This window comes from Corythoichthys intestinalis, chromosome 2 (assembly GCF_030265065.1).
Source record: "Corythoichthys intestinalis isolate RoL2023-P3 chromosome 2, ASM3026506v1, whole genome shotgun sequence".
Classification (NCBI taxonomy): Eukaryota; Metazoa; Chordata; class Actinopteri; order Syngnathiformes; family Syngnathidae; genus Corythoichthys; species Corythoichthys intestinalis.
Genome location: NC_080396.1, coordinates 30,743,384 through 30,771,074, shown reverse-complemented (window position 1 = coordinate 30,771,074; position 27,691 = coordinate 30,743,384). Strand labels below are relative to the sequence as shown.

Sequence of the window (27,691 nt, the reverse complement as noted above, 5' to 3'; positions counted from 1 at the left end):
TCTCAACCCATTTTGCAAATAAATACACATAATATGTACAATATTCATCCATCTATTCTCAACACCACCTATCCTTGTCAGGGTCGCAGGTAGGGATGGGAATCGAAATCCGATTCCAATTCCGAACCGGTTCCTAGTGTTTCGAGGCCTCGACATCACAATGAAAAAGCCTTAATGATCCCTTTAACGATTCCTAAAGACGCGTATTGCTGCATCACGTGACGTGAAATGTCTAGTTGTCCAGATGCATCAAACTAGCATGGCGCCAAGTACCACTCGTTCTGATGTTTGGCTACACTTCACCAGGAAAGAGGGTGAAAATGAAAAGTTATGATGGTTTAGCACGAGCATTGCAGCCGTAAACATAACAATGACAGCACGTAGGTTCAAACGCTCGAAAGTGTGTCTTCACTTCATGAGGAAAAATTACAACAAAGCGACTTGCAGTCAATGCAAGGTGGAGATAACTGCATCCGGAGGAAATACGACTGTACTGCCCTCACCGAGATGCTAAGGCTCAGTCCTGGCTATACAGCTAGCTTAACTCCCAAATGATGATGCAGAAGACGTTGGTATAATTTGCTGACTTTATTCAACCATCACTTGAAGAGTGAAACTAAAAATAGAAATGAAACAAATCAATTTCGTCCTCAGTAACAAACAGGTTCGCATCAGCGTAAATCATCGATGATTAGCTGCCAATACAGTAATAACACACGCTTTTAGTCATTGCGCCCCCCAGCAATGACTAAAAGCTCTGGAACCAAAGGTGGAGAGGCGGACACGGGGGACGGAGAGGGGAAGGATAGTGGTAGAGCGAAGTGACCGGGTTGGTTTGTTTAGACGGAGAAGATCGCAAAGGTAGGGAGGGGCCAGGGCATGGAGTATTTTGAAGGTGATGATGAGGATCTTGTAGTTGATTCTTTGTTTGACGGGAAGCCAGTGAAGTTCACGGAGGATGAGGGTGATGTGGTGTGTTGCGGGGGTTCGAGTGATGAGGCGTGCGGCTGAGTTCTGGAGGAGCTGCAGTTTCTGGTGGGACTTGTTAGGGAGACCGAAGAGCAGTGAGTTGCAAATGTACTGCTCCGCCATCAGCAACTTACAATATTTTAATGTAAAACTTGATTCATATTGCAATTTTAACAATACAGTGGTACCTCTACATACGATCGCTTCGACACACGAACTTTTCGACATCCGACGTAAAATTTGACTCGCCATTTGTTTCTACATCCGACGACATGCTCGAAATACGACGACAATGGCAGCACCGCAGACGAATGCACGGCGGATTTTCTTGTGTGACAAATCAACACTGGTTTCAGAAAAGGTTGGTACAGGTGGTGAAACAAGGAAAAAGTTGACGCTTACCTTCTAAATGAAGATGCAAATGGCAGAAAAATATGAGCGTAGGGTGGGCATCCGTGAAATGGCTCAACAATACATCTCCACGGTCCTCCTCCGACCATCGTTCGCCAGTCTTTATAAGTTAAGCTGACAATTCTTATTGTGGTAACATCTCCAGAGAAATCGCCAACTTCGCCACGTTTTTATCATTTATTTCACAACTTATTCAAAACAAAAACACCTTCTGTCTGCCGCAATTGACGGTGTTAAGAAAACATTCAAAGTGAAAGTGAAACTCAAGCTCACCGGTCTGCCTCTGGCACGTCAGCACCGCGGTGCGTTCAGGGTCAGCAAAAAACGTCCGCCACATTAGAACCCGATTCGTTACATTAATACAAGAATTATTATTATTATTATTATTATTATTCCGATTTTGATTTATAACTTATTTGTTTTGCTATGTGTAATTGCCATTTGTAATAGTACCAGCAGTATTTTTTAAGGATTTAGTGAAGGTTTTTGGGCTGTGGAACGAATTAATGGAATTATAATGTATTCCTATGGGAAAATCCTGCTCGACATACGACCATTTCGACTTACAAACAAGGTCCTGGAACGGATTAACTTCGTATGTAGAGGTACCACTGTACTTTGAATCAGTGTTTTCATTTACCTGCCTAGTATGTGCGACTTATAGATCTCAATGAATGAATTTTGAAACAAATTGCTCCATCCATCCGTGATCACTCCATTTTATAATCATGAAAGAACATATCATGTATAAACGATTTTAAAAGGACATATAAATATTTCCACGTCCATCTTGAAATCTTGACAACATGTACTTGAATGATCACATTCTGCAAATTAAAGTAGGAACTTTCCAGAATTTAAGTGCAGCTGTCCCCCTTCCTTGTAATGAACTAAAACATGCCTGTCAGGCCGTACAACCCCGCGGACTGAATTGGACCCCCAGGTGGGTGGCTCATGGCTCCCAGCACCTCCTTTGACAGCACTGTCTCATTCGATCTGTTTATAAATGAGAGAAAATGATGAATGTACTTGCTGTAATAATAATGGCTGTGTGGGTTGAATACTTTTGAACTCAACTGTAAGTCTTACTGAGCACAGCAGCATGACTTGTTCTAGACCAAGGTAATATATCTCTGTAAGTAATGAACAGAGTTACATACTTATCCTTCATTATTTGTCTCTTTTCAGGTATGTACTGAAGGAGCTTATTGACACGGAGAAGCATTATGTAGCAGACCTGGGCCTCATAGTGGAGGTAACGCGAAAAGAACTCAAAATCCTTATCATCACAATTTTAGCATTTTTCTCCTGCTTGGGCTGTCTTCAGTTTGAAACAGATTTGAGGAATTATGAGCTTCGGGTAGCATTAAGGCGATGCCTCTTCTGGTGCCTGAGATACTTTCAAATACTTTGGTTCATGCAGAGGTTGTCTTCCTTTGAAAGTACCCTGTTGGAACAAATAAGATGTGTTATTGCTACTTGGTTTCTTTTTTCCCTGCCTTCACATACAAAAAAAAAGCAAGATTTTGTATGAAAAACAAACGCACTTTTTACATTTTCTCTTGTATTAATTCAGTTTCCATTCAATCATCATTGGTTAAGTTAAATGTTCATATACAGGTAGTCCCAAGGTTACGACGGACTCGACCGACTTGATTTTAACTTTACGACGACGGAGTCTCGTCCGCCATTGTCTCCAGTCATTTTTTTGTTTGTTTGTTTGTTTTAAGCTGCGTAAACAGTGCCTTATTGTACCACACAGTATATTATTTATAACTTTATTAATTTGACGTGTTCCGTCCTCACTAAACGTGAAGTTTTTCAGCTTGACAGACCGCAAACAAGGCAATTGTGGTTTTTGAAGCTTTTTCCGTCCTTCATTTTTGACAATTTGTAAAGCTGTAGCACACATATGGACACTTAAATTCAAAACGACACACATTTTAATCATAAAACCCCTGACACAAAACAATTGGTGTTCAAACGTCCATCTCGTCTGATCAAAATGTAAATTAACTAGATTATATTAGCCTAATTTGCCTAGCAAAAGTCCGTTAGCTGAAATTCTAATGAATTTTCATAGCAAATTGCTCACACATAACTCCACAAACTGTAGCTCTAAACTTAATTACAATTGCATACACAAACATATATTAGCTGAAAAAACGTAGTCTTATGTGGTCCAAACGAGAGGGCAGGTATCTTATATCCATGTCAGACGAGTCTCCTACACAGTCATAGACGCCAAGGCAACAGTCCAGCCACACTGAACGCTGCCACCAGAGGCCAGTGTATCCTCTATCATTTAAAAAAAAAAAAAAAAAAACATATCGACTATTTGTATAGTTATTTTTTGCAAGGGTTAATTCTGACTTATCTGGAAATTCGAGTTACGTCGCCAGCGTAAGAACGGAACTCGTTCGTAACCCGGGGACTAATTGTACTCACTACCATTACAAAATCAGCATATTCAGTACCGTAGTGGGCCGAATATAAGATGGTGTTTTTTCATTGAAATAACACTGAAAAAGAGGTGGTCGTCTTATGTTCGCAGTCTAGACATTATACCCATTCACGACGCTAGATGGCGTCAGATATCATTGAAGCGATGTTCTGTCATGACAGATCTCAGCTACTCTCCCCATTCACGACGCTAGATGGCGCCAGATATCATTGAAGCGATGTTCTGTCATGACAGATCTCACCTTCTCTTTTTAGTTGAACCAGTTTGCATTATTTTATTGCAATGTTTTTCCTTATTCAGATTTGTTTCAAGACTACAGTTACAGTTAGACTCCACTTTAAAGGTTAATGCAGTTATTGCAATTTTGTTGTTTTATCACAATAGATTGGTTTATTTACATTTCAAAAACCAGAAGCCATTCATTTACAAATGTGTTTGCACTTTAGTTTACATATTTAAATGTTCAGATATTAAGATTTGAATGAGGCAAAATGACATGCTTTTTCTCTCAAATATATTGTTATAATCATTTGTTTCGGATGTACTGTAATTATTTTCTGTATAAAAATTAATTTGGTATTCAAAAAGCCTTTTTCAAACTTGAGTCTTGAGAAAGAGGGGGTCGTCATATAATCGGGGCCGTCTTATATTCAGGCCAATACGGTACTTTATCCGCTGGTGAAATGTTTGGCCCAGCTAGGGTTTATGCACCTACTGTACATTTTTCATGTTATCATTCTCTTGCAGGGCTACATGGCCACTATGAACTCCAAAGGTATACCGGAGGACATGAAGGGAAAAGACAAGATTGTTTTTGGAAACATTCACCAAATATTTGACTGGCATAAAGAGTAAGCACTTTATTGTGTTTCATTCTTCCTGTAGCATTGCGTTAGGTAGATGACAAAGCAACCGTGTCTCAGGAATGATGACATGCATTTGTGTGGGTATGTTCTCTAGCTACTTCCTGGGAGAGCTGGAGAAGTGTGTGGTAGAGCCAGAGCGACTGGGTCAGCTCTTCATTAAACATGTGAGTATACTTTCACCAACACGCCCGTGAAGCAGTGTATAGACAGAGTGAATAGTCGTCCTAACCTAACACATGAATGAATGCATTTACAATGTATTCTTGCTTTAAATTTTGTTTTGGTTTGGCTTGGCTTCCTCTTACATACAAAGTGTAATTTTTGTCGCATGGATGAGTTAGGACGGCCATGGAGTCACAGGACTAACACTGGGTTGCAAGATTAGATTTGTTTGTTTTGGTTGAGTGGTAACACATGTCGGCAGGACAGACACTGACTAATTCGGCCAACTTTGCTTTGTCTGATAAAGATGAAGTCGCCTCTCCATAGCACTTAAAACAAAGTGCTGAGGCTCAGTAGGTGAGAAAATCGACATGCACTGGAGTAAAGAAACTTGTAACTTAATCTGAGCCTTGTGTAACACTGTGAAAACAAGCAGAAGGGGAACTAATCAAAAGCAGAGAATCCATCCTGCTTTTAGCAAGAGCTACGTCACCAAATGTGTGCACGCACCAACACTAATGCCGTGTACTTACAAATGCAATAACTATCCAGGGCATGCAGTGTTACAAGATGTCCATATTCAGGTGGAGCAGCTCAACGGTTTCCAAGTAACAAACCTTGTTGCTATAGGTACAGCTTGGTGCCATCCACGAGCGCTGAAAAGGCTCCACCTGGGTAAATTATACATAACCTGCATGTGGCATTAGAACTCTCTGGACAGCCCTTTGTCTAAAAGCCCATTAGTCACAGGAGAGTACCCGCATAGTTTGCTTAATTTCTCGGAAATATAATATATCATTATCAAAAGGCTTCCTTTCATTTCAAAACACTGCATATTTTTTCTGTATTCACAATTTAGTTAAATCATTTCTTTTATATCACAGTGAATCATTGGAAAAGTTTTAATTTCTGATTGGTTTTAACCAATTTTGACCAAGATATTTGTCCGTCCTGCAGGAGAGGCGTCTGCATATGTACGTTGTGTACTGTCAGAACAAACCCAAGTCAGAGCACATTGTCTCAGAGTACATTGAAAGCTACTTTGAGGTGAGTATCTCACACTTTTAACTCATTGGCTGCCATTGATGGCGCTAGACATTCAATCCGTTTTGACTGTGAGAGGTTGGTAGCAAATGATTGCTGCCAACCCTCCAGGTCAAAATGGATTAGATGTCTAGCACTGTCAATGGCAATGAAAGACAAGCATTCACAGCCATAGGCCAATATGGTTTCCATTTGTAAAACTTGCATGTAATCATTATGAGGGTTAAGATAACAGTGAAGTCTTAAAGGGAACCTTGGACTTGTAGGCTCTAATAAGCCACAATTGTTCTCTCTTACTAAAATATGTCATTAGAAACACATAAAATATTGCCATTGATTTAAAATTTATATAATATTTAGAGCATGTTTTGACATACGGAGGGCGCCATGTTTTATGTGCACAATGGACGCTTGGTGTGATTACGTAGTTTGTCACTTGCCACGTTTACATGGAGCCAAATATTCCAATTACAATCGGAATATTTGTTCAAACCGAATATATGTGTTCCATATAAACACCTCATTCGGAATGAACAGGCCCAAACCGAATGGAATTTCATTCCGATTCACAGGGGTGGAATATTCCTTTTCCCAAACCGATTAGAAGTAAAATTATATCATGTAAGCAGGGAAGCGGAATGGTGTCTGGTTGCGTTCTTTCTGCGCATGCTCCGTACTGACGTGGTGACGTCACTTGGTGACGTAAGTAACGTCACTTGCAACATGGCTTCTAAGCACACGCACAGCGCACCCACACAACTTTTTACATGAACGGCGTATCATTCTGAAGTTTTGTTTCCACTCGAAAAGTTAAAACAGCAGCTGATCTGACGATCGAGCTCCATGTTTTGCAACGTGATGCTTTGTTTTGATTAATTTGCGCATGTCAGACGGCAGTTGTCAAACGTCCTTTCGGAATAAAGGCAGTCACATGTAAACGCTGGATCGGAATAGATGAAGTGACATGTAAACAGCTGATGTGAAATTTCCATTCGGAATGATTTGAATCGGTATGAATAAAAGTCAGCATGTAAATGTGGCTAGTGTCACTAGATGAACACTACGGGGTCACTGCAAATCCTTCCACGTGGCGAGACGTCCAACACATGTGCTGTTCGGCCGTTTACGCTTTTGTGGCGTTTTCCCCACCGAAAGGGATCCGAAAGAGAACACACTGGATAACTCAGCTTGTGCTCACGATTTATTGTTAGTTTTTATTGTTGATTTTTTGGAGTTGCAAGCAGCAAGCACCAAGGAGGTTCCGAACCCCATCCAATGCTTTAAATGCCTTAGAAGAAGTAGCACGAGGAAATGTAGTTTTTCCTAACAAGCGTTCAGGTTACAAAGCACCAAACAGAGTTGTCCCGAGACTACCTCTCCCATAATGCACTGCCTGACCTGCGCCGCATGCTGATTCGCTGTGAGGTTAAACCCCGCGGCTATACTATCAATGGGCTAGTCATCAGCTGTCAACCGTCAGCGATCTCACAACAAACAAACAACTGAAAAGCTACTAAACGATCACTATTCAAGAGAAGAAAGAACAAACACCGAACCGTCTAAAACAATGCAGTAGGTGGAAATACAAGTGTCCAACTCACCGGCGGTGTGTGTCTCTTTCGGCAACGTGAACATGAATGACGGTCACGATGACCCAGCTTCCGCTTAAATGCGAATCCACACCCCTTTCCCGATTGACAGTGAATTAACCCTTTTGGACAAGATTGCAGGTGAGGCACAATTTTAACACGGTAAACCTAGCGGACGCAACATGTGCACGTAGGTTAAAAGTGGCGAGTACTTACTATTTGTGTTTTTATTGAGTCTTTTATTAGCTTATCGTTTCCTCAAAATACTTTTTGCATTTGTTTCCTTCTCATACTTTTAAACATTGAGTTTTCTTGTGGTAGCTTTAAAGCAGATTGTTGATCTGTTGACCACACTAGTCACGTAGCGTATTTAAAACACCCATATTTCATATATTACCGCGTTTAAGTATTTTCTTAAGGCATCTTTTGTATGTTATGTCTGTATGCATCTAAACAAAACATTCTGAAAGCGTACGGTAGTACTTTGGGTGTCAAATTCGTCTCTTGTAGACGTTTCGCCGGTGTAGCACATTCTGGCAGAATACCTGTTTTTTTTCTACTCTTGTCTCGTCTCATCCTGTCTTTCCTGTTCAGTTTGCTTTTGCTGCTCGTTTTTTGAAATATCAACAGTGCTGTCATGCTCATTAATGTTCCTCTCCGGTTCATATTGAAAAGATTGAACAGATGACACGTTATGTTGCTAGAGTCATTCTCTGGAAGCCTGGCAGCCTAACCATGTGACGTCATCACCCTCCATCGTCAATAACAATGGCGACCTACTAGTTAAACTAATTTTACAAATTGTATAAAAATGAAAACATCAAAAGGTATTTTGATATCAGGTTATTTTAACTCATAATAACATTTTTCTTTTAAGAACTAGAAGTCTTTCTATCTGTGGTCCAAGAAAAAACCTTGGATTGTCCTGTTTTTTGTTGTGTCGCATACAAGACCGACATTAACTCATTCACGACTGGAGATGTATAAACATTGTTGTTTATGATGTTCAACTGTTCATAACTAAAGAACGAAAAAGAGTTGTTTATGATGTGCAACTGTTCATAACTAAAGAACGAAAAAGAGAAGTTATTTTTCATGATGTATGATGGGAATCTAATATTTCTTTTTGTAAGTTCTGTGTTTATGTAGCTGTAGAACACAATACTTGAAAGAAGGGGATGTCTTGTAAAATGATGTTTGGTAATGAATGAGTTAAGAGTAACATTTACTGCTGTACAGGTAGTCCCCGGGTTACGAACGAGTTCTGTTCCTACACTGGCAATGTAAACGGAAGTTCCGTGTAAGTCGGAATCGACCCTTTAAGTACCCCTGCATACCCCCCAAATCGCAAAATAATCATCCAAAAACATGTATTATACGTAATTGTACTGTTCCCGCCAAGACGTTAGAGCTAAGTATTAGCTAGACAGTGAGCTAAGCTCCGAAATGACGAATTCAGGCGTCCGTGTGGTTTGCTGACTATATTCAGCTGCAAATGACATTAACACTTGCAGAATAAGCTAAAATAAAATGAAATTAAATCAGTCTCGTCTTTAATTACAGAAATTCACTTAACTCGCCCCAAGTATTCAACCACAATCGAAAATGCACAATAAACAGTACAAAAGGTGTTATATACAGCCTTGTAAATACTGTAAACCAGGGGTCCCCAACCTTTTTTGCACCACGGACCGGTGTTATTATTATTATTTTTTTCACAGATCGGTGTTCTGACAAATTTTGCAACCCATCAAAAATTGCAACAATGCAGTTCTGTGCATGCGCGTAACATTAAACATAGCCACAAAATGCGCAAATGCAGCGATTCCAAAGTAAACACTAGAAACTTTCTTGAAAGAAAGGAATACTAACTTACGTTTGATCATGGAAGGACTTGTAGATAAGTTCTCCACAGATACATCCTGCCATGTTAGCTGCACACAACAACTGCACACCGCTCTCACTATTAAAGACTTCGCCTTGTCGTTAAGCATTAATTAAGAAGCCCGCTTCACAAAGATATGATGTTGGAAATTGTAGCAAGGTTTTCAATGCTCTTGTAGCGATGTCAGGATATTCCAGAATTACTTTAATCCAGAACCTCGGTAGAGTTGTTGTCTCAAATGTACATTTAATAAGGTCGCCGTCATTTACAAGTTGATCCTCATGTTGCACAAACATGCTCGAATCACTCGGTTTATTCACAAACGGGTCACGAATCCACTCCTTCGCAGTTCGTGGGTCTTGGAGGTTGTAGGCTCGTCAGGTGCCCTTTTCACCATAAAAATATCTCCAAAGACGTCTGTTTTCCAGTCATCTTCGCTCGTGCAGGGGCTAATTATTTCCGGGAACAAATGTGCTGCGCCCGCGGCCTAGTAATACGTTATTATCGAGGACAAGCGCACATAGGTATATTATATACACAAACAAGATGTACTGCTAGCAGTCAAATCAATTGATTTCTATGACGACATTGTAATCTATCCCGTAGTATTATATCTAGAGTAGACAGGGATATTGGTGTGTTAAGCAGGGGCACAGGGTTAATTCGGCCAGAATGCGGTCGTTATTAAATTACTTCTGTGCGGCCCGGTAGCAAATGCGCGGTCCGCGGCCCGGCAGATGGGGACCCCTGCTGGAAACCAATCTATTGTGATAAAACAACAAAATTGCAATAACTGCATTAACCATAACGGGTCGCTTTGGCCTGGGGAGTCAACTTCAGCATTTGCTTCAATGATATCTGGCGCCATCTAGCGTCGTGAATGGGTATAATGTCTAGACCCCGAATATAAGACGACCCCCACTTTTTAAGTCTTATTTCAATGCAAAAAACACCATCTCATTGTGGAGCCAATACGGTACTACCTGTTCTACACTTCCTGCACAAAAATGAAAGAATACAAAACAAAACAAAACAAAAGTCGATGTTTAAAAAAAAAAAAACCAAGACTCATGCGTCGTAAAGTTGGAATTACGTAAGTTGAGTACGCCGTAACCCGGGCGCTACCTGTATTTACTTTTATCTTCAATTGTGTCACTTGTTGTTTCGTCTTTGCTCTAATTTTTTTTTATTGCTCTAGGAGTTGCGTCAGCAGCTGGGTCACAGGCTGCAGCTCAATGACCTACTCATCAAACCCGTCCAGAGGATCATGAAGTACCAGCTGCTGCTCAAGGTGAACAGCACTAGAATCTGATGGGAGAGCTGTATCAATTCCCTAATGTTTCCCTTTTCTTTGTAAGGCTAACACAGTTCTTAAAAAGTTTTAGTTTCTGATCAAGTGTCAAATGAGTGCACACATTTAGGTATCAACACAATGGTCATTTAGTTAACTATATTTTAGGAAGGATTTCCGAGTCTTTTGGTCAAAACCTGGAAATATAAAATACAAATGAAAGCCACATTGAGCAACCATGAAAGCTGGTCCAGATGTCCTAACCTCTGAGTAGAAAAGCTGGTATGCTCTGGTGAGTCGTGGTGACCATGCTGTGTTTATTTGACCAGGACTTCCTGAAGTATTACACTAAAGCTGGGATGGACACCGAGGAGTTGGAGGTGGGTGTTCTGCTGTATGAGTGTTTAACGTTGTTTTATCATAAGCTCACATTGTTCTTTATTTCTTTATTTTTAACAGAAAGCAGTAGAAGTAATGTGCTTTGTGCCAAAACGTTGCAACGACATGATGAATGTTGGCCGACTCCAAGGCTTCGAGGTAAGTCCCAGGGATTTGGGACACATGTCAAAAAACAAGAACATACTCCTTGTGCTAACTATAGCACAACCACTTCCTCTTTTTGTTGTGTTGCCCCCATGGTGCATCTACAAGGGGAAGATCACAGCCCAGGGGAAGCTGCTCCAGCAAGACACCTTCACTGTTACTGAGCAGGACAGCAGCTTCCTATCCCGAGCCAAGGAAAGAAGGGTCTTCCTGTTTGAGCAGCTGGTCATCTTCAGTGAGCCAATTGACAGGAAAAAGGGCTTCTCACTCCCAGGGTACATCTTTAAGAGTAGCATTAAGGTAATTGTCTGTAGAAAAGCAACTATATGCACTAGGTTAAATCAAGTCCGGTTTATCTATATAGCATCAATCACAAAGTAAATTAATCAATGAAAGGCAAGAGAAGTGGCAGTAAAACAGGCCAAAATCCATATTTCAAGGGGTGCTCGAGACCAAATAGAAAAGGCTCAGCAAGTCAGCAAAATACATACCATTATGCTGTGAATGTAAGGATGGGATAGAACAGGGGTCCTCAAATACAAATCTTTAAGGTCCAGAATTATTTTTTTCATGCAAGCATGGGTCCATTTATTAATGTCGGTCAAGTACAAGGCAGGTCAAAGGTGGTTGTCTTTTGGCCAAACAAAAATAGTGCACATTCTGATTAAATAAGAATAAATTAACAAAAGATTTTCTTGACTTAAACTAAAAAAACAAACAAACAAAAAATGCAAGTACAATGTTTACACACGTACACTAAATATTTGGCTAGATCTTGCATTAAGGTGCGAACAATAACTTTTGAAAGTATATTTTGTAACTGTAAAACACTGCTGGACAAAAAAGAAAACGTAGTACAGTACATGTTAGCATGTACAGAACATAAATGACAGGCTCTTTCAGCCAATCAGCGCATCGTTGTCTTAGAGATGACAACAGAAGTGGGAACATGGAAGATATTTGAGAAAAATGAAACAGAATTTAGCAATAGAATAGTAGCGCATAGCGATAGATCGGCGATTCATACAAACAATAAATGTTAAAACAAAGTTGTTTTTTTGAAAAGTGCCTTTTGCTCTGGGTCCGCAGAGAGGTTTGCCATGGTCCAGTCGTGGACCGCGGTCCGCTAATTGAGGACCCCGGGTATAGAACATAAGTTACCAAAGAGTCCACAAGATAGGAAAATGTAAAACCCCTAAAATCCCACCACAGGTACTGTACTGTAGATAAAAGTAACCTTGATGAAGTTCACATGTGGAATGTGTTCCAGGTAAGCTGCCTGGGGGTGGAGCCCGCTGTGGAAGGTGATGACGCACGCTTTGTGTTGACATCGCGCAATCCTGATGGAAGTGTGGTACGCTTCCAGTTGCTGGCCTCCTCCGCAGAGACGTGCAGAGCCTGGGTTGACGATGTTGTTCAGATCTTGGAGACGCAACGCAACTTCCTCAATGGTGAGTCTCAAACAGTTACATCTAAACTTATATATAAATGGAATTTTGTCTCAATGGTGAGTCTCAAACAGTTACATCTAAACTTACCGTAATTTCCCGTATATAAGGCGCACCCGTGTATAATGCGCACCCCAAATTTACTTGTAAAATTTGGGGAAAATTATTGTACCCGTTTATAACGCGCACCCTAATTTTAGCACCAATAAATAGAAGAATACAAGAAAACAGAGCTCGTGTACAGATACAGAGATGTCATTTTACTGACTGGTGAAACACAGCACAAGCATAGCACATTGGTAGCTCAAAACATTACCGTAAACTGACAATATTTACGGTAATAATATGATTTGACAACTTCTCCAACTTACCAGAATCTAGGAGAAAACAAAACGGATGCGACTTTTCTTTTAAAGGCTGCTGTATAACTTGCTCGTTTCTTCATGATGAATAAATGTTTCTTCCATGGATTGATACGGTAAAACTACTGAACTATTGTTATTTGGGTTTGAGTTTCCCGAGGGACCGATATAGTTGACGGACACAGGAAGTGTGTGTCCTTACATTTGTTTGCTCCGAATTGTGGAGCTGCAATAAACGTCGACTCAAATGAGTTCAAGAAACTAAATTCTGTGCTTTATGAAGAGTGAAAAAAGCAGAATTTAACACAGACAAAATCATTCGGCCGATTAGTGTGAAGTATTACCGAAACAAAATGGTGACGTCATGTACCGTAATGGTCGGCAACGGGTCGCCGCATACGTTTCTTCAACACAACGTGGCCGTGTCAATGAAAAAAAATCGGTTTATAGATATATGTAATACATATATATTTCTGTCTCCATCCATGTACCCGTTTATAATGCGCACCATGAGTTTACAAGTTGATTTTGGGGAAAAAAAGTGCGCGTTATATTCGGGAAATTATGGTATATATAAATGGAATTTTGTCTGTGTGTGTTAGAGGTTAGATCGGGCCTAAAAAATCCAGCCCGACCCGACCCGGCCTGCAGGTATTTAAGCCTGACCCGGCCCAATCAATTAACTTGATTTGCGAGCCTGACCCCGAAAAAACCCAAAATTTTATGTTTTATTTATAGGCGCGAGGCCGAACCCCCTCCGCCGAATATTTATGTTTTTTTTTTTGTTTTTTTTTTTTAAACCTGTCCTGTTCAGCTGTTTGACACAGAGAATGGAAGTCTAAGTGCCCGGATTCTGAACAGTTTTAATGTTTCACATGGAGAGTCTGACATACTCCCATTGTGATCCTTCAAAATACCTTTTTATTATGACAAAGCAGCGAACAGGAAGGGATTATGGGGGGACAGAAGAAAAGAAATACAAGAGAAGAAAGAAAAGAAACACATACACAAACAACAACAAGAAATACATTGAACATCTAAACTAGTTACTAATATGCTGGTGCTATCGTCAGCGAGATGTATTTCCGGTTTACACCATGTGGGGGCCAGTTGGCCAGTGAAAGAGGAGAATGGGGGTGGGGGTGTCTATAAGACTATAAGCTAAGTGATTGAAAGGGGTAGAGTGTACACAAATCAGTTCTGTGATCTAGAACCCAGTAATCGTGTGAATCTCTTATGAGTGTAAGCCCATTGGCGACCAACCCTACGCCGCCGCATCGCCAATCCCGGCACCGGAACCCCCAACCCGAGCATGCCCTACCACATCCAGCAGCACGCAAGCCCCACCGGGCGCGCGACAGCCACGCAGACGGGTGGAGAAACCGCGCGGGCGCCAACCCAGGGCCACGGCCCCCACCCAGCCAGCCCGGGGAGGGAGGGCGGGCGGGCGGGTGGGGGCCATGCGCAGCCCATCCCTCCTCCCGCCGCCCAGCAAAGGAGCCACCGTCCCCCCCCCGGGACCCAGGGTGGTCCCCCGGGCCACCCGCGCGCCCATCAACCGGCCTTCAGGGATGGCAGGAGGAAATTTTATGTTTTATTTGTAGGCACGAGCCCGAAACCCCCCTGAAATTTTATGTTTTAATTGTGAGGACTCAGGAGAAGGAGGAAATGCGGGGATGCGATGCATGGTTGCGTTTTGTGTAATCACATTTGTGACAATGCCTATGCATAATGATAACAAATTAAAGCCTGTCTTTTTTAACGAATTCTCCCAGTTAAACGACTGTAAGATGGATATTCAATAAACATTTATATCTTTTATATTTGTGTGTGTTCCATCAGGCGGATAGTGGATTCAACATTTATTTTAATCTCTGAGTTAGTGGAAAAAAATGCAACTTATCTCAATGTTTAAATAGTCTACATATTTTTATGATCATTATAAATGCATTTACACAACAAAATAACGCTGGAAAAGTTTGTTAAATATATTTCTTGTATGAGAGCAAAGCGTCACATTCGTTTACATTCAGCGAAGCCGACATAGGTTTCTGTATAGCATCCTCAACAATCACTTTGAAGCCTGTCCATACCCCTCTCCTACAGCAGTGCATGTTTTTCTCTTCAATTCCCCCATCTTTAGTTTGTTTTTCACTGCTTGCTACTTCATATCGAAAAGGAAATACCAGGATGCGGACTCGCGGAGGGCGCCAGCACGGGAGGGGAAGATTAAAAAAAGGGCGGGGCCACGACGTTCATGTGCGCAGGCATGCACAGCGCCTTCTTTGTTTTATCCAAATTATTTATTTCATGACAAGTATTCCTTAGTTTAACATCCATTCATTGTTTTAGTATAAACTCATGGATATATATTTATTTTAAAAAAAGTAAGCGAGAGAGAAGTTGGCCCGACCTGAACATAAATAATTGACATTTTGGGCCCGACCCGGCCCGAAATTTGGGTCGGTTTCGGGTTTAGGCTAAAGATCTATGTGTGTGTGGTCATTCCCTAAAGAATCTGAAACGACTCGGCCGACTTTTTTGAAAATTTTGAAAACATTTGTACTATAAGGCTAGGTTCAGACCGCAGGTCTTATTGCACAAATCCGATTTTTTCATGTTTTTCTGACTCGAGTGAGGCATTAACTTGACGGTCTAAACGGCATAAGTCGCATAGAAGTGGACCATATCAAATCCGATCTGGGTCACCTTTGTATGTGGTTTAAATCTGATCTGGGCCACATTTTTATAGAATGTGGCAGCGGTCAGAACTGTCAACTCTCCCAAATCTGAATTCATGCAGCAAATGCATCAGCAAAGAGCAAGAGCTGCAGGCAGGATGCCATTAGCGTTAGCGCGTAGCTAAAATGCGGCCTGATTGTGGAGGCGACAGCGCCATCTTTTAGGCAAAAGACGCATCTCCTGCGATTGTAATGCTGCTGGAAAGAGTGACATTTCGGCTCCTTTTCAGTGTCCGTAACCTAAGGCATTGTTGGTAATTGTGTGTTTCATTCAGCCTTACAGTCCCCTATTGAGTACCAACGGCGAGAAAGCAAGTCCAATAGTTTGGGTCGCTGCATGAGACCACCTGTGTCAACCACCAGTGCCCTGAGGCCCCACTCATCAGCTTCCATCGACCGCCACAAGTTACCCTCTCTCCATTCCCATAACACCTCTCTGCCTGCCCTTCATCTGCCAAGTCAAGGCCCAGCTCGAGGACCCAGTGAGACCTACTTACTAAATGACGTGGGTTACCCCTCCTGTGTTCATCATTTTGCACATTTTTCAGACCTACTGTAAATGCCCTATTGAACATAAAACCTTTATTTGCAGCCCGTTGTGGTCCAACCATGCCCTCCTGACTCTATTTCTCCATCGCACATTCAATTGAACCTGTCCAATTCTCCCAGCTATCCTACGGTTACAAACGGGCTATATACACCAGCCGCACAAACTACACAGGTAGGCAATATTCTTTCCATTACAATATTTTTACTAAAAAATGAATTTATTAAGGGGATTAAAGAAACATTTCCTCAAACTCCGTGTCAGCCTTGAATTACTAGGCAAATAATTTTTGGTCACACTCGCAAACATTGAGCCAGATTGCACAGCTTGTTAATGCGACAAACAGAGAACTTGCTTATTCAATGCTCACACTGGGAAACTCCTTAAAAACTTAGGGCCTCCTAGTAACATAATCAATCAATCCCTTTTCACTGGCAATGCATTTTCAGCTATTTAAAAGACCTTTACTTAAGACCTAAGCTCAACTTTCAGATTTGAGGCAACTATGCACATGAGCACATGGGTACATCTTGAAACCCTATGTTAGGAGTATTAAATTCATTTTTGCCCACGGACCACATCATAGTTATGGTTTATTTCAGCGCGTCGTCATGACTGTGAACCCATATAAATGTATGTATGTCTCAAATTTTGATACCGTATATACACACTAATGTTGTTCTCATCAGCAATGACAATTTTTATGATGACGCCGTCACGATGACGAGCTAAAAACATGTCTTCGGAGACTAAAACAAATGGAGATGGATGCCAGTTGTCGTCTGACGAGACAAGAATGAGACAAAAATTCGCCATAGTTTCGTAATAAGTTCACAATGTGTGATATTTTCTTATCGTATGTGCAGTTAGCATGCATTTTATCATTGTTTGGACGTGTCAGTCATGTGGCGTGATGCGCCTCCCTCCGACCCCCCCGCCCCACATAAGGCTTAAGTGTGTTCCCATTCCAGGCTCCTTTTGTGAAACAGGTGTCAGGTGCTGCTCGGCTATGCCACGTTGCTTTAGGCGTTAATGGTCTGTGCTGAGTGATCATCACACACTAAACTTACTTATAACGTTAGCATAGCGTTCGCATTAGCGTAGCATTAGCATTTAGTGCGGTGACTCGGTGAGTGTCTTCTCAAACTGTTGGAAAACTTTTTACTAGGGGTGTCAAACGATTAAAATTTTTAATCGAGTTAATTACAGCTTAAAAAATAATTAATCGTAATTAATCGCAATTCAAACCATCTATAAAATATGCCATATTTTTCTGTAAATTATTGTTGGAATGGAAAGATAAGACACAAGATGGATATATACATTCAACATACGGTACATAAGTACTGTATTTCTTTATTATAACAATAAATCAACAAGATGGCATTACCATTATTAACATTACTGGGGACGGGTTTCAATAAGCTTCGGCTTCTCCCGTCAGCCCTTTTCGGGTTATGCCTGAAGGGAAAATAAATAAATGAATAAATAAATAAATAATTCTGTTAAATCGATCCATGGATAGAAAGACTTGTAGTTCTTAAAAGACAAGTTATAGAAATTTTATGTCACAACCCCGCTTCATTTTTTCGTTTTAATAAAATTTTTAAAATTCTCAATCAAAAAATAAACTAGTAGCCCGCCATTGCAGATGTCAATAATTACTTACACAATGCTCATGGGTGCTGAAGCCTATAAAATCAGTCGCACCCAAGCGCCAGCAGAGGGCGGCAAAACTCTGAAAAACACAACAAGTACACCTTTCACTGTGCTCTCATTTGAATCTGTTTGAGCGGGGCATTTGTGCGTTAATTGCGTCAAATATTTTAACGGGATTCATTTTAAAGATTAATTACCGCTCGTTAACACGATAATTTTGACAGCCCTACTTTTTACATCCAGTTTGTGGCGTCCAGGTGAGTTTAATCAATTGCAAATAATGTGCTGTTTTCCTGTTGAGTGTCTATTATCATCATGAAGATGTTGAGTTCCTTGTAGACTCTACAATTATGTGCTCGTCCGTCAAAGGTCATTCGAAATTTTTGGAAACCTTTTATTTATTTATTCATGGACACAAGTTTGAATTTTATACACGAAGACATTTTGAGAATTGTCGACTCAAACTAGACGAAATTTGAGTTTTCGTTGACTAAAACTAAATGAAGACAAACACATTTTGAAATGACTAAAATATGACTAAGACTAATTAGTATTTTCGTCCAAAAGACTAAGACTAAGACGAAAATTAAAAGAGCTGCCAAAAACTACACTGATACACACCAGTGTTTTTTTGGCAGCCCTAGTCATTTTCGTCGTCATCTTAGTCATATTTTTGTCATTTCAAAATGTGTCTTCGTCTAGTTTTTGTTGACGAAAACTCTAACTAATTTCGTCTGGTGTCAGTCGACATTTACTAAAAATGTTTTCGTCTGTAAAATTCAGGTTTTGCTCCAAAATTAAATGAATAAATAAATAAATAAATGTTTCCAACTTTTTCACATTGACAAACAAGCACATATTGTAACGTCTACAAAGACAACGCCAACTTGGTGATGATACTGTACTGGAGAGGACACTGGTGATTTGGGGGGGGTGCAGCAAGTCACATGAGTGACACAACCAGACACTGCTACAATGCAAGCTGACTACACATAAAAATGTCACACATTGTGAACATGTGACGGAAACTATAGCGCATTTTTGTCTCGTTTTAGTCTCGTTAGATGAAAACTGGCATATGTCTTGTTATGTTTTTGTCCCCCAAGTTACATTTTTAGTTCGTTAGTGTCTCGTCATCATCATGAAAAAATTTCGTTGGTCAAATGTTTTCATTATAGTCATCGTTGATTAAAACAGCACTGATACACATAGCTGGTTTTAAGAACCTGGAAGTTGATACACATGATTTACTTTTGCGGACCACACAAAACGATGAGGCGGCACAGATCTAGCCACCGGACCATGAATTTGACACCCGTGCCCAACCGGAAGGGAAAAAATTGAACATATCTAAGACTGTGTGGTGCTGCAATCTGCCTTGATCAGTTGTCATGAATAGAAAGGGAGTTTAGGAAATCACTGTGCATAACAATTGTGAAAATAGTGAGAGAAAAAAGTGAGCTTCACATAAACAACATATGTTTGCACTTGAAAGCAGCATTTGGGAGCAGCTGGACGGTCTCTAGAGACTTTTCACAGCAGCCTGACCATATCCTAAACATCAATTTTTAATCATGTTACAAATTCAAAGTCGGAGAACCTTTTTTCTCAAACTTTAGGATTGTTGTTGAGCATTACTTTACAATCAGCAATTCTGCGCAACAGGGCAATAGTTGTCTACCGTGTTCTAAATTGGCTCAAGCTGGAATGGCTTAGTACATAACAAACAGGAAGTAAACCGAGCCAGACGAGGAAGTGGGCAAGCGATGCCTATCGAAAGCAGATCATTTTTTCTCATACATGTACTGGAGTGAATAGGAGGAACTTCACACTGAGGCTGCAGACACTGCATTGCTTTCTTTCATGTTTTCCTGAATATTAGCATTTTTATGTACAGGAAAAAGGCAGTGAATGTTGAACTTGTGCTGAAAAGCAAATGATAACTTGACAGCATGCTATTGAAATACTTTCTTGTTAGTGTGACAAATTCCGTACTCCCTGCAGAGAGCGGGCGATGGCTGCCGCAGGGGTCAAGACTGTGGAAGCCAGGCTCCATTTTCGGGTCCCCTGGCCGGACGACGCCCGAGCAACTTGGGTCAGCTTGCAGAAGATGAATTATGATCTTTTCTGTCTCGCGAGGGACAGCAAGAGGACTACAAGAATTCGGGAATCTGAAAGAACATATGAAGGAATTTTAAGCAGCACCTGTAAATTTGCTCTTTTCTTTAGAAAAAAACAAAACAAAGCAATTGCAAAAAGCAGGTTATTGCTTGGAACTCAAAAGGACAATCAGTGTTATGAAAAAGACTGCGTTTTACCTTGTTTGTGGGTTTGTAGAAGGGGCAGGGGGATCGAGTTGATTTGACAATCAAATGTTCATTCCTAATTGGGGCGGTCACTGGAGTGTGCCTTTCAGTGCGTATGCAACAGTGTATGGATGTTATTTTTTCCTCTGCATGAGCGTGTGCAAGGTTCTGAATGAGTTCTTCTTGAACTCTCCGTTAAAAAGACACAGTACAGTAATACACCTGGCCGTTCCTCAGTTGACTGTTGAGTTTACAGGAGCAGGAAACATTTCATTAGGACCATTTACACTAAATTCAAGAGTAAGTATAAAACACAGACAGGGTTGCCTTCTATAAGGGCCAAGTGTAAAGATTGAAGTGCACGGAACAAGTTCCCTGGTATACTCTGAAGACACTTTTTGTTTATATTGCGCTTTTGCCGAAGTTATGAAGACCTCTGAAGGGCGCTAAGCGTCGGACACTGCTACAGTAGCAAGGCTGTGTGTTTATTTGTTCACCTGCTAAATTCTATGGTGTATCTTTTATTGAATTATTATTTTGTAATTATTTCAAACTTCTTCCAAAGCTGAGAAGTGACTTTTTATTTCACAGGCCTGATACGTGATTGTGATATCCAAAGATTAAAAACCTGTAATCAGTTGTCCTGCGTGTACTGTAGGCCTTAACGTTAAGCCGTGGCGTGAAGTAAAAAGTACAAAAATGTTTGGTTACCATGCTGAAATACGTTTTTTTAAGTATCTCTATTGTTCTTATTTGATTTTCTGATGACTGATACATGTTCTGTTGCACTTAAATACATTTTGAATCTCTTTTTTTCCCCCTCAGAGTTCTCACTGCTTCTACAAAACAGTCTTAAAAAGATTTAACCTGAGTTTGAGTACTTTGGCCTCCTCTAACAAATAACGATACTTTTTGTTCCAAATTTTAAGACGTGTGGATGCACACGAAGATGCTGCTTGAGCTGTTCAATGGAAAGATAAAAAGGACAAGAGAGCCTCCTAGAGGTTATTTTTTGGATGCGTCAACAGAAGGAGGATAAACGAGTAATGAAGATGTCTCTTTTGTCAAATTAATTTCTTTTTTGCCATTGGAGGATGATAAATTGCTTCCTCCCTCAACACACGGCATATGGCTATCATTGGGCCCACCCGCATTTATGATCAAAAGTTGAAACACGTTCTGTATCATGCGGAAGCACCAACCCCAAGTGCAGACATGCTGGTGAATGAAGACTTTGGGTAAGTATCTTGCGACAGCTTGGGGAAGCACCATTACTCAAATGTGTTAATGTTTCCGAGAAACGTCAAGAACCTTTACTTTTGTTTAAATGTTTAGTTTTTTTTTTTAATTTTTTTTTTTTTTAAATAAATAATAATAATACAGTAATTGTAATTTATGTTCTTGCTAGGGCGTAGGTTTGGTCTCAACATTGGTAGGGACGATATAACAGCTTAACTTGCATGTGCACTATGGGGGTAGATTTGTGTCTTTATTATTCAATAAAAAAAAAGAAGTTGCTTTAATCAAATTGTATATTTTCAATCAAAGAAAAAGTCACTTCAATTTAAAAAAAGTGTTTGGATGCAAAAATAAATTTGAAACTAAAAAAAAAATCTGATGGCTGACTAGATCCCTGGTGGCCATTATTCTTGCTTCATGCTTTTATGCCATTGGCATACTCACCTGTCACTCAAACATGCCGGAAGTAGCAGCGAAGTTGGATCTTTGTGTCAAAATGACTTTTTCCACTTCAAAAAAAAAAAGTGCGTTCAAAACTTTTTCCACGTAAAAAATGAGTTTAAAACTTTTTGCTTTAAAAAAAGTGACACTTCAAAATTACATATATATTTCAAATAAAAAAATATTTTCCCCCCAAAAATATTTTTGCAAATGATTTTTTTTCTTTGATTAAAAAGTTTTTGTTTTTGTTTTTTTTTATTAATCGAATGATTTAGACACAAATGTCCTACCCATTATATGGCCCAAACACAAAAAGGATTGCTTCAATAGAAGAAAATACAGTGCCTTGCAAAAGTATTCGGCCCCCTTAAACCTTGCAACCATTCGCCAAATTTCAGGCTTCAAACATAAAGATATAAAATTTTAATTTTTTGTCAAGAATCAACAACAAGTGGGACACAATCAGGAAGTGGAACAAAATTTATTGGATAATTTAAACTTTTTTAACAAATAAAAAACTGAAAAGTGGGGCGTGCAATATTATTCGGCCCCCTTGCGTTAATACTTTGTAGCGCCACCTTTTGCTCCAATTACAGCTGCAAGTCGCTTGCGGTATGTTTCTATCAGTTTTGCACATCGAGAGACTGACATTCTTGCCCATTCTTCCTTGCAAAACAACTCGAGCTCAGTGAGGTTGCATGGAGAGTGTCTGTGAACAGCAGTCTTCAGCTCTTTCCACAGATTCTCGATTGGATTCAGGTCTGGACTTTGACTTGGCCATTCTAACACCTGGATACGTTTATTTTTGAACCATTCCATTGTAGATTTGGCTTTATGTTTTGGATCATTGTCCTGTTGGAAGATAAATCTCCGTCCCAGTCTCAGGTCTTGTGCAGATACCAACAGGTTTTCTTCCAGAATGTTCCTGTATTTGGCTGCATCCATCTTCCCGTCAATTTTAACCATCTTCCTTGTCCCTGCTGAAGAAAAGCAGGCCCAAACCATGATGCTGCCACCACCATGTTTGACAGTGGGGATGGTATGTTCAGGGTGATGAGCTGTGTTGCTTTTACGCCAAACATATCGTTTTGCATTGTGGCCAAAAAGTTCAATTTTGGTTTCATCTGACCAGAGCACCTTCTTCCACATGTTTGGTGTGTCTCCCAGGTGGCTTGTGGCAAACTTTAAACGAGACTTTTTATAGATATCTTTGAGAAATGGCTTTCTTCTTGCCACTCTTCCATAAAGGCCAGATTTGTGCAGTGTACGACTGATTGTTGTCCTATGGACAGACTCTCCCACCTCAGCTGTAGATCTCTGCAGTTCATCCAGAGTGATCATGGGCCTCTTGGCTGCATCTCTGATCAGTTTTCTCCTTGTTTGAGAAGAAAGTTTGGAAGGACGGCCGGGTCTTGGTAGATTTACAGTGGTCTGATGCTCCTTCCATTTCAATATGATGGCTTGCACAGTGCTCCTTGAGATGTTTAAAGCTTGGGAAATCTTTTTGTATCCAAATCCGGCTTTAAACTGCTCCACAACAGTATCTCGGACCTGCCTGGTGTGTTCCTTGGTTTTCATAATGCTCTCTGCACTTTAAACAGAACCCTGAGACTATCACAGAGCAGGTGCATTTATACGGAGACTTGATTACACACATTTGGATTCTATTTATCATCATCGGTCATTTAGGACAACATTGGATCATTCAGAGATCCTCACTGAACTTCTGGAGTGAATTTGCTGCACTGAAAGTAAAGGGGCCGAATAATATTGCACGCCCCACTTTTCAGTTTTTTATTTGTTAAAAATGTTTAAATTATCCAATAAATGTTGTTCCACTTCACGATTGTGTCCCACTTGTTGTTGATTCTTTACAAAAAAATTAAATTTCATATCTTTATGTTTGAAGCCTGAAATGTGGCGAAAGGTTGCAAGATTCAAGGGGGCCGAATACTTTTGCAAGGCACTGTAGTTTCAATGAAAAATTAAGTGTTCAAATGCGAATTTCTGAGTCTCGAATATTTTCAAAAACGTTTTTTTTATGATTGATTTTTTAAATTTTTTGATTGAAGTGATTTTTCTTATGAAAATATTATATTTTTTTGTTTGAAGCAACTTATTTTTTGATTGAATAATAAAGACACAAATGTCCTAGCCAAAATGTGGTCCAAACGCAAAACTACATTAGTTCAATGAAAAAAATAAATAAATAAATAAATACATAAAGAAAAATAGTTTTCAAATACATTTTTTTGAGTTTGAAATTTATTTTTGTATTCAAACTCATGTTTTTTTTTTTTTTTTTAATTGAAGTGACTTTTTCTTTGATTGAAAATATATATTTTGATTGAAGCAACTTTTTTTTTGATTGGATAATAAAGACACAAATCTAACTCCATAGTACACTTGCTAGGGACGGGACACTAATAAGACCAAACAGATTGGGTGAACGGGGGTTAGGGCTACATTTCTCACGAATATGAACCTAATTATTTGATAGGCTAAATGATCGATGCAAAATAAATCTGGATTGATCTACACTTACTTTCAAATCGGTTCAAGTGATACACCATTTGATTAAACCTTTGTTTTCAAAAAACTACTAATGAAACATTTTGAAAACTTCCAGAATAAATGTCTGGATTTTATTGGCAAATTGAAATTAAAATATGTGAACATAAATTATATCAATTTACAGAATAAACACAAACTTAATAATGATCTCTTAACTATCCAGGAATGCAACACATAAACATTAGTCTTAAGCAAGGGCATAGGTTTGCATAGGGACAGTAGGGACATAACATTACCAACTATTCAGGATTCTCAAATTGTCCCCACCAACTTTTAAGCAATCTTATTTGCATTATATAATGACTTCTATACTGTATAGGTGATTTAGATTGTCTTCCCATATGTTTTAAAGATAGAACTGACCCTACCATTATTAAGTGAATTACAGTACTTTTATTATGTTCAGACTTACACTGACCCCTTTTCACTTGCTGAATGTGCCAGTCCATTTCCCCCCTCAAACGCACATTTGATTGGCTTGAAACATACACACATGCATTCACAGCCTGACAGAAATGCAACGTGCCGCATCCTCCGCCTCCTTCGAAGACGAGGATATTAGACGTTTTTTCCGCCAGCAGCAGCCACTATAAGTAATGTAAAGAGACATCAATGTTGTGGAAGTGGGAAACACACCACTAATTTTGCAACTGATTGTCCGACCTCCATCAGCGTTACCATAACATTATCTGTGCGAATCTCTCGAACTCGAGGAAGAAGATGCTTTGAGAGAAATATCCTCCTGTATGTTTACGTTAACGATATTTATACTTTTAGAAATGTAGTGAACCAAGGTTTACCCTCTTCTCCCAATTTTGATTTATTTATTTATTTATTTTTTAATTTTTTTTATGTTGTCTTAAAAGCAGGCCATATTAAGGAGATTTCATTTTTTGTTGAGTTTGGCTGTGCTTGTGGACCAAAGCAGTAGTGTTTTACCTGAAGGAGGCTCCATTTTTATTTATTTTTGTTAGTCCCTGACTAAGAAGTTTTTTTTTGTCATATTTAATTTATTAATACAATTTTGAGTGGTATCAAGACTTATTTTTTTGCATTCCTGAATAGCTAAGAGAATATTAACAAGTTTGTATTTCTTGTGTATGTCAATATCATTTGTGTTCAAATATTGCAATTTAAATTTAAATACAATCCAGACATTCATTCTGGAAGCTTTCATAATGTTTCTTTAGTAGTTTTTGAAAACATAGATTTGATTCAAACGGTATATCACCTGAACCAATGCATATGCACTGCAAAAACCCAGCTCTTTAAAAATGCTTCAAAAACAAACAAACAAACAAACAAACAAACAAAAACTTAAATTCCCTTGTTTTCAGTGTAAATCTACAAAAAACAAAAAAAGTGAAATCATCTGCCAATGCTTCAATAAATTTTACTCAGATTTCTTGAAATAAGTTTATTGTCAGCTAGCTATTTTTCTTAACACACTTATTTTAAGCAAAACGTTTACATATTTAATCTAAAGAAATTCTTTGTCAAAAATGTTCTTAATTCAAAAATAGATATTGTTTAAAACATTATTTGAAAGCATTTTTTCTTGATTTAAATGAAAAATTACCAACTTTTAGTAGTTAGGAATATTTAAAGTACGTGGAAGAATCTGATACATTACCATCTGTTAACTCGCCTTTAACACTCAAAACAAGATGGAGAAAATTATTCGACTAGATTTAAGAAAAATGATCAGATTAAGATGTTATAAAATTGCAGTGTGAAAGGTAGTATAAATCAATACAGATTTATTTTGCAGTAATCATTTAGCCTATCGATTAATTAGGTTCATATTAGTGAGAAATGTAGCCCTGACCCCCATTTACCCAATCTTGTCATATTAATGTCCCGTCCCTAGAAAAAACTGTACATGCAGATTATGCTGTTATATCATCCCTAACAATATTGACACCAAACCTTTGCCCTTGGTCTTAAGACAACTCAACATCTGTCCAAATAAATTAAATAAATTAAAAAAATAGAACTAAAAAAATCTCTTAGGGTATTATTATTATTTTTTTTTTAAATGGAGCCTTCCTTCAGGTAAAACACTGCTGCTTTTGTCCACAAGCACAGCCCCACTCAGCAAAATATGAACTTTTTACCTCGATTATGATTGATGTATGATTATCTGATTTTTAATTTTTTTTTTTTTTGCATAGGCTGTAAATAAAAATAATTTAAATAGATAACTTAGAACATAAATAAATAAATAAATAAACTTAAATAAATAAATATATTTTAAATAAACACAAGTCATCGGCCAATCAAATGTGCGTTTGAGGTGGAAAAATGGACCGGCACATTCATCAAGTGAAAAGGTGTAAATGTAAGTCTGAACATAATCAAAATAATTCAGGTCCATTCTATCCTTACTAGAGGTGTGCATCGGCACTGCCCTCACGATTCGATTCGATTATGATTCGGAGGGCCACGATTCGATTCGATTCAGAGGGTCATGATTGGATTCGGTTTCGATTCGGCAATGCATCGCGATGCATTAAAGCCTGGGATGCATTAAAATTCTAAAGCAAAGCATATTTTTCATGAATCATGAGGCAACACAAGCGATCAGACATTAAACAACTTTTTATTGGCTCTTGTGCCACTCCTGGTTGAAGTCAAATGAAAATAGTATACTTTCATATATATATAAATCACAGCATTTAATTTGTGCTTTGAATGAGACCAGGGCTTTCTCTTTTTTTTTTTACACACAGTAGCACTCCCTCTTTCTCCGCTTCAGCCATTGTTATGTTATGTCCTATCTCTCTGCTCTCTCGATTGCAACTGCGCATGTCTGTTACGTTACTCCGGTGAGGAAGCGGATTTGGGTTCCTCATCCCCCCTGCATTGCTTTGAATGTAAAGTAGCTTCCTCTACAGGTAAACATGAGAATAATAATACAAATGGGGAAACCAAATCCGTTGCATCACCGGAATTGCGCAAGGAAGATTTTTGAATGTACTTATATTAGAGCCTACTTCGGGCCTAAAAAATCCAGCCCGACCCTAACCGGCCCGCACGGATTAAAGCCCGACCCGGCCCGAGCAATTTAACTTACCATGCAGGCCCGAGCCCGAAATTTCATTTTTTATTTGTATGCCCGAGCCCGAAAACTCCCCGAAATTTTACATT

General features: G+C 39.3%; 1 protein-coding gene across 5 annotated transcripts in view; it reads left to right on the top strand.

Annotated features, from left to right (window-relative positions):
* Positions 1-21,098, top strand: part of arhgef25a (Rho guanine nucleotide exchange factor (GEF) 25a) — a 98,385-nt gene extending 77,287 nt beyond the window's left edge. For all 5 annotated transcript variants that reach the window (XM_057818453.1, XM_057818435.1, XM_057818445.1 and 2 more), the window contains 12 exons: positions 2,569-2,635; positions 4,592-4,695; positions 4,805-4,874; positions 5,830-5,919; positions 10,589-10,681; positions 11,011-11,061; positions 11,141-11,218; positions 11,333-11,524; positions 12,495-12,675; positions 16,051-16,280; positions 16,368-16,496; positions 19,986-21,098. In XM_057818453.1, coding sequence (XP_057674436.1) covers positions 2,569-2,635; positions 4,592-4,695; positions 4,805-4,874; positions 5,830-5,919; positions 10,589-10,681; positions 11,011-11,061; positions 11,141-11,218; positions 11,333-11,524; positions 12,495-12,675; positions 16,051-16,280; positions 16,368-16,496; positions 19,986-20,102 — 1,402 coding nt within the window. In that variant the 3' untranslated portion in view covers positions 20,103-21,098. The remainder of the gene's footprint in view (positions 1-2,568; positions 2,636-4,591; positions 4,696-4,804; positions 4,875-5,829; positions 5,920-10,588; positions 10,682-11,010; positions 11,062-11,140; positions 11,219-11,332; positions 11,525-12,494; positions 12,676-16,050; positions 16,281-16,367; positions 16,497-19,985) is intronic.
* The last annotated feature ends 6,593 nt before the right edge of the window (positions 21,099-27,691 follow it).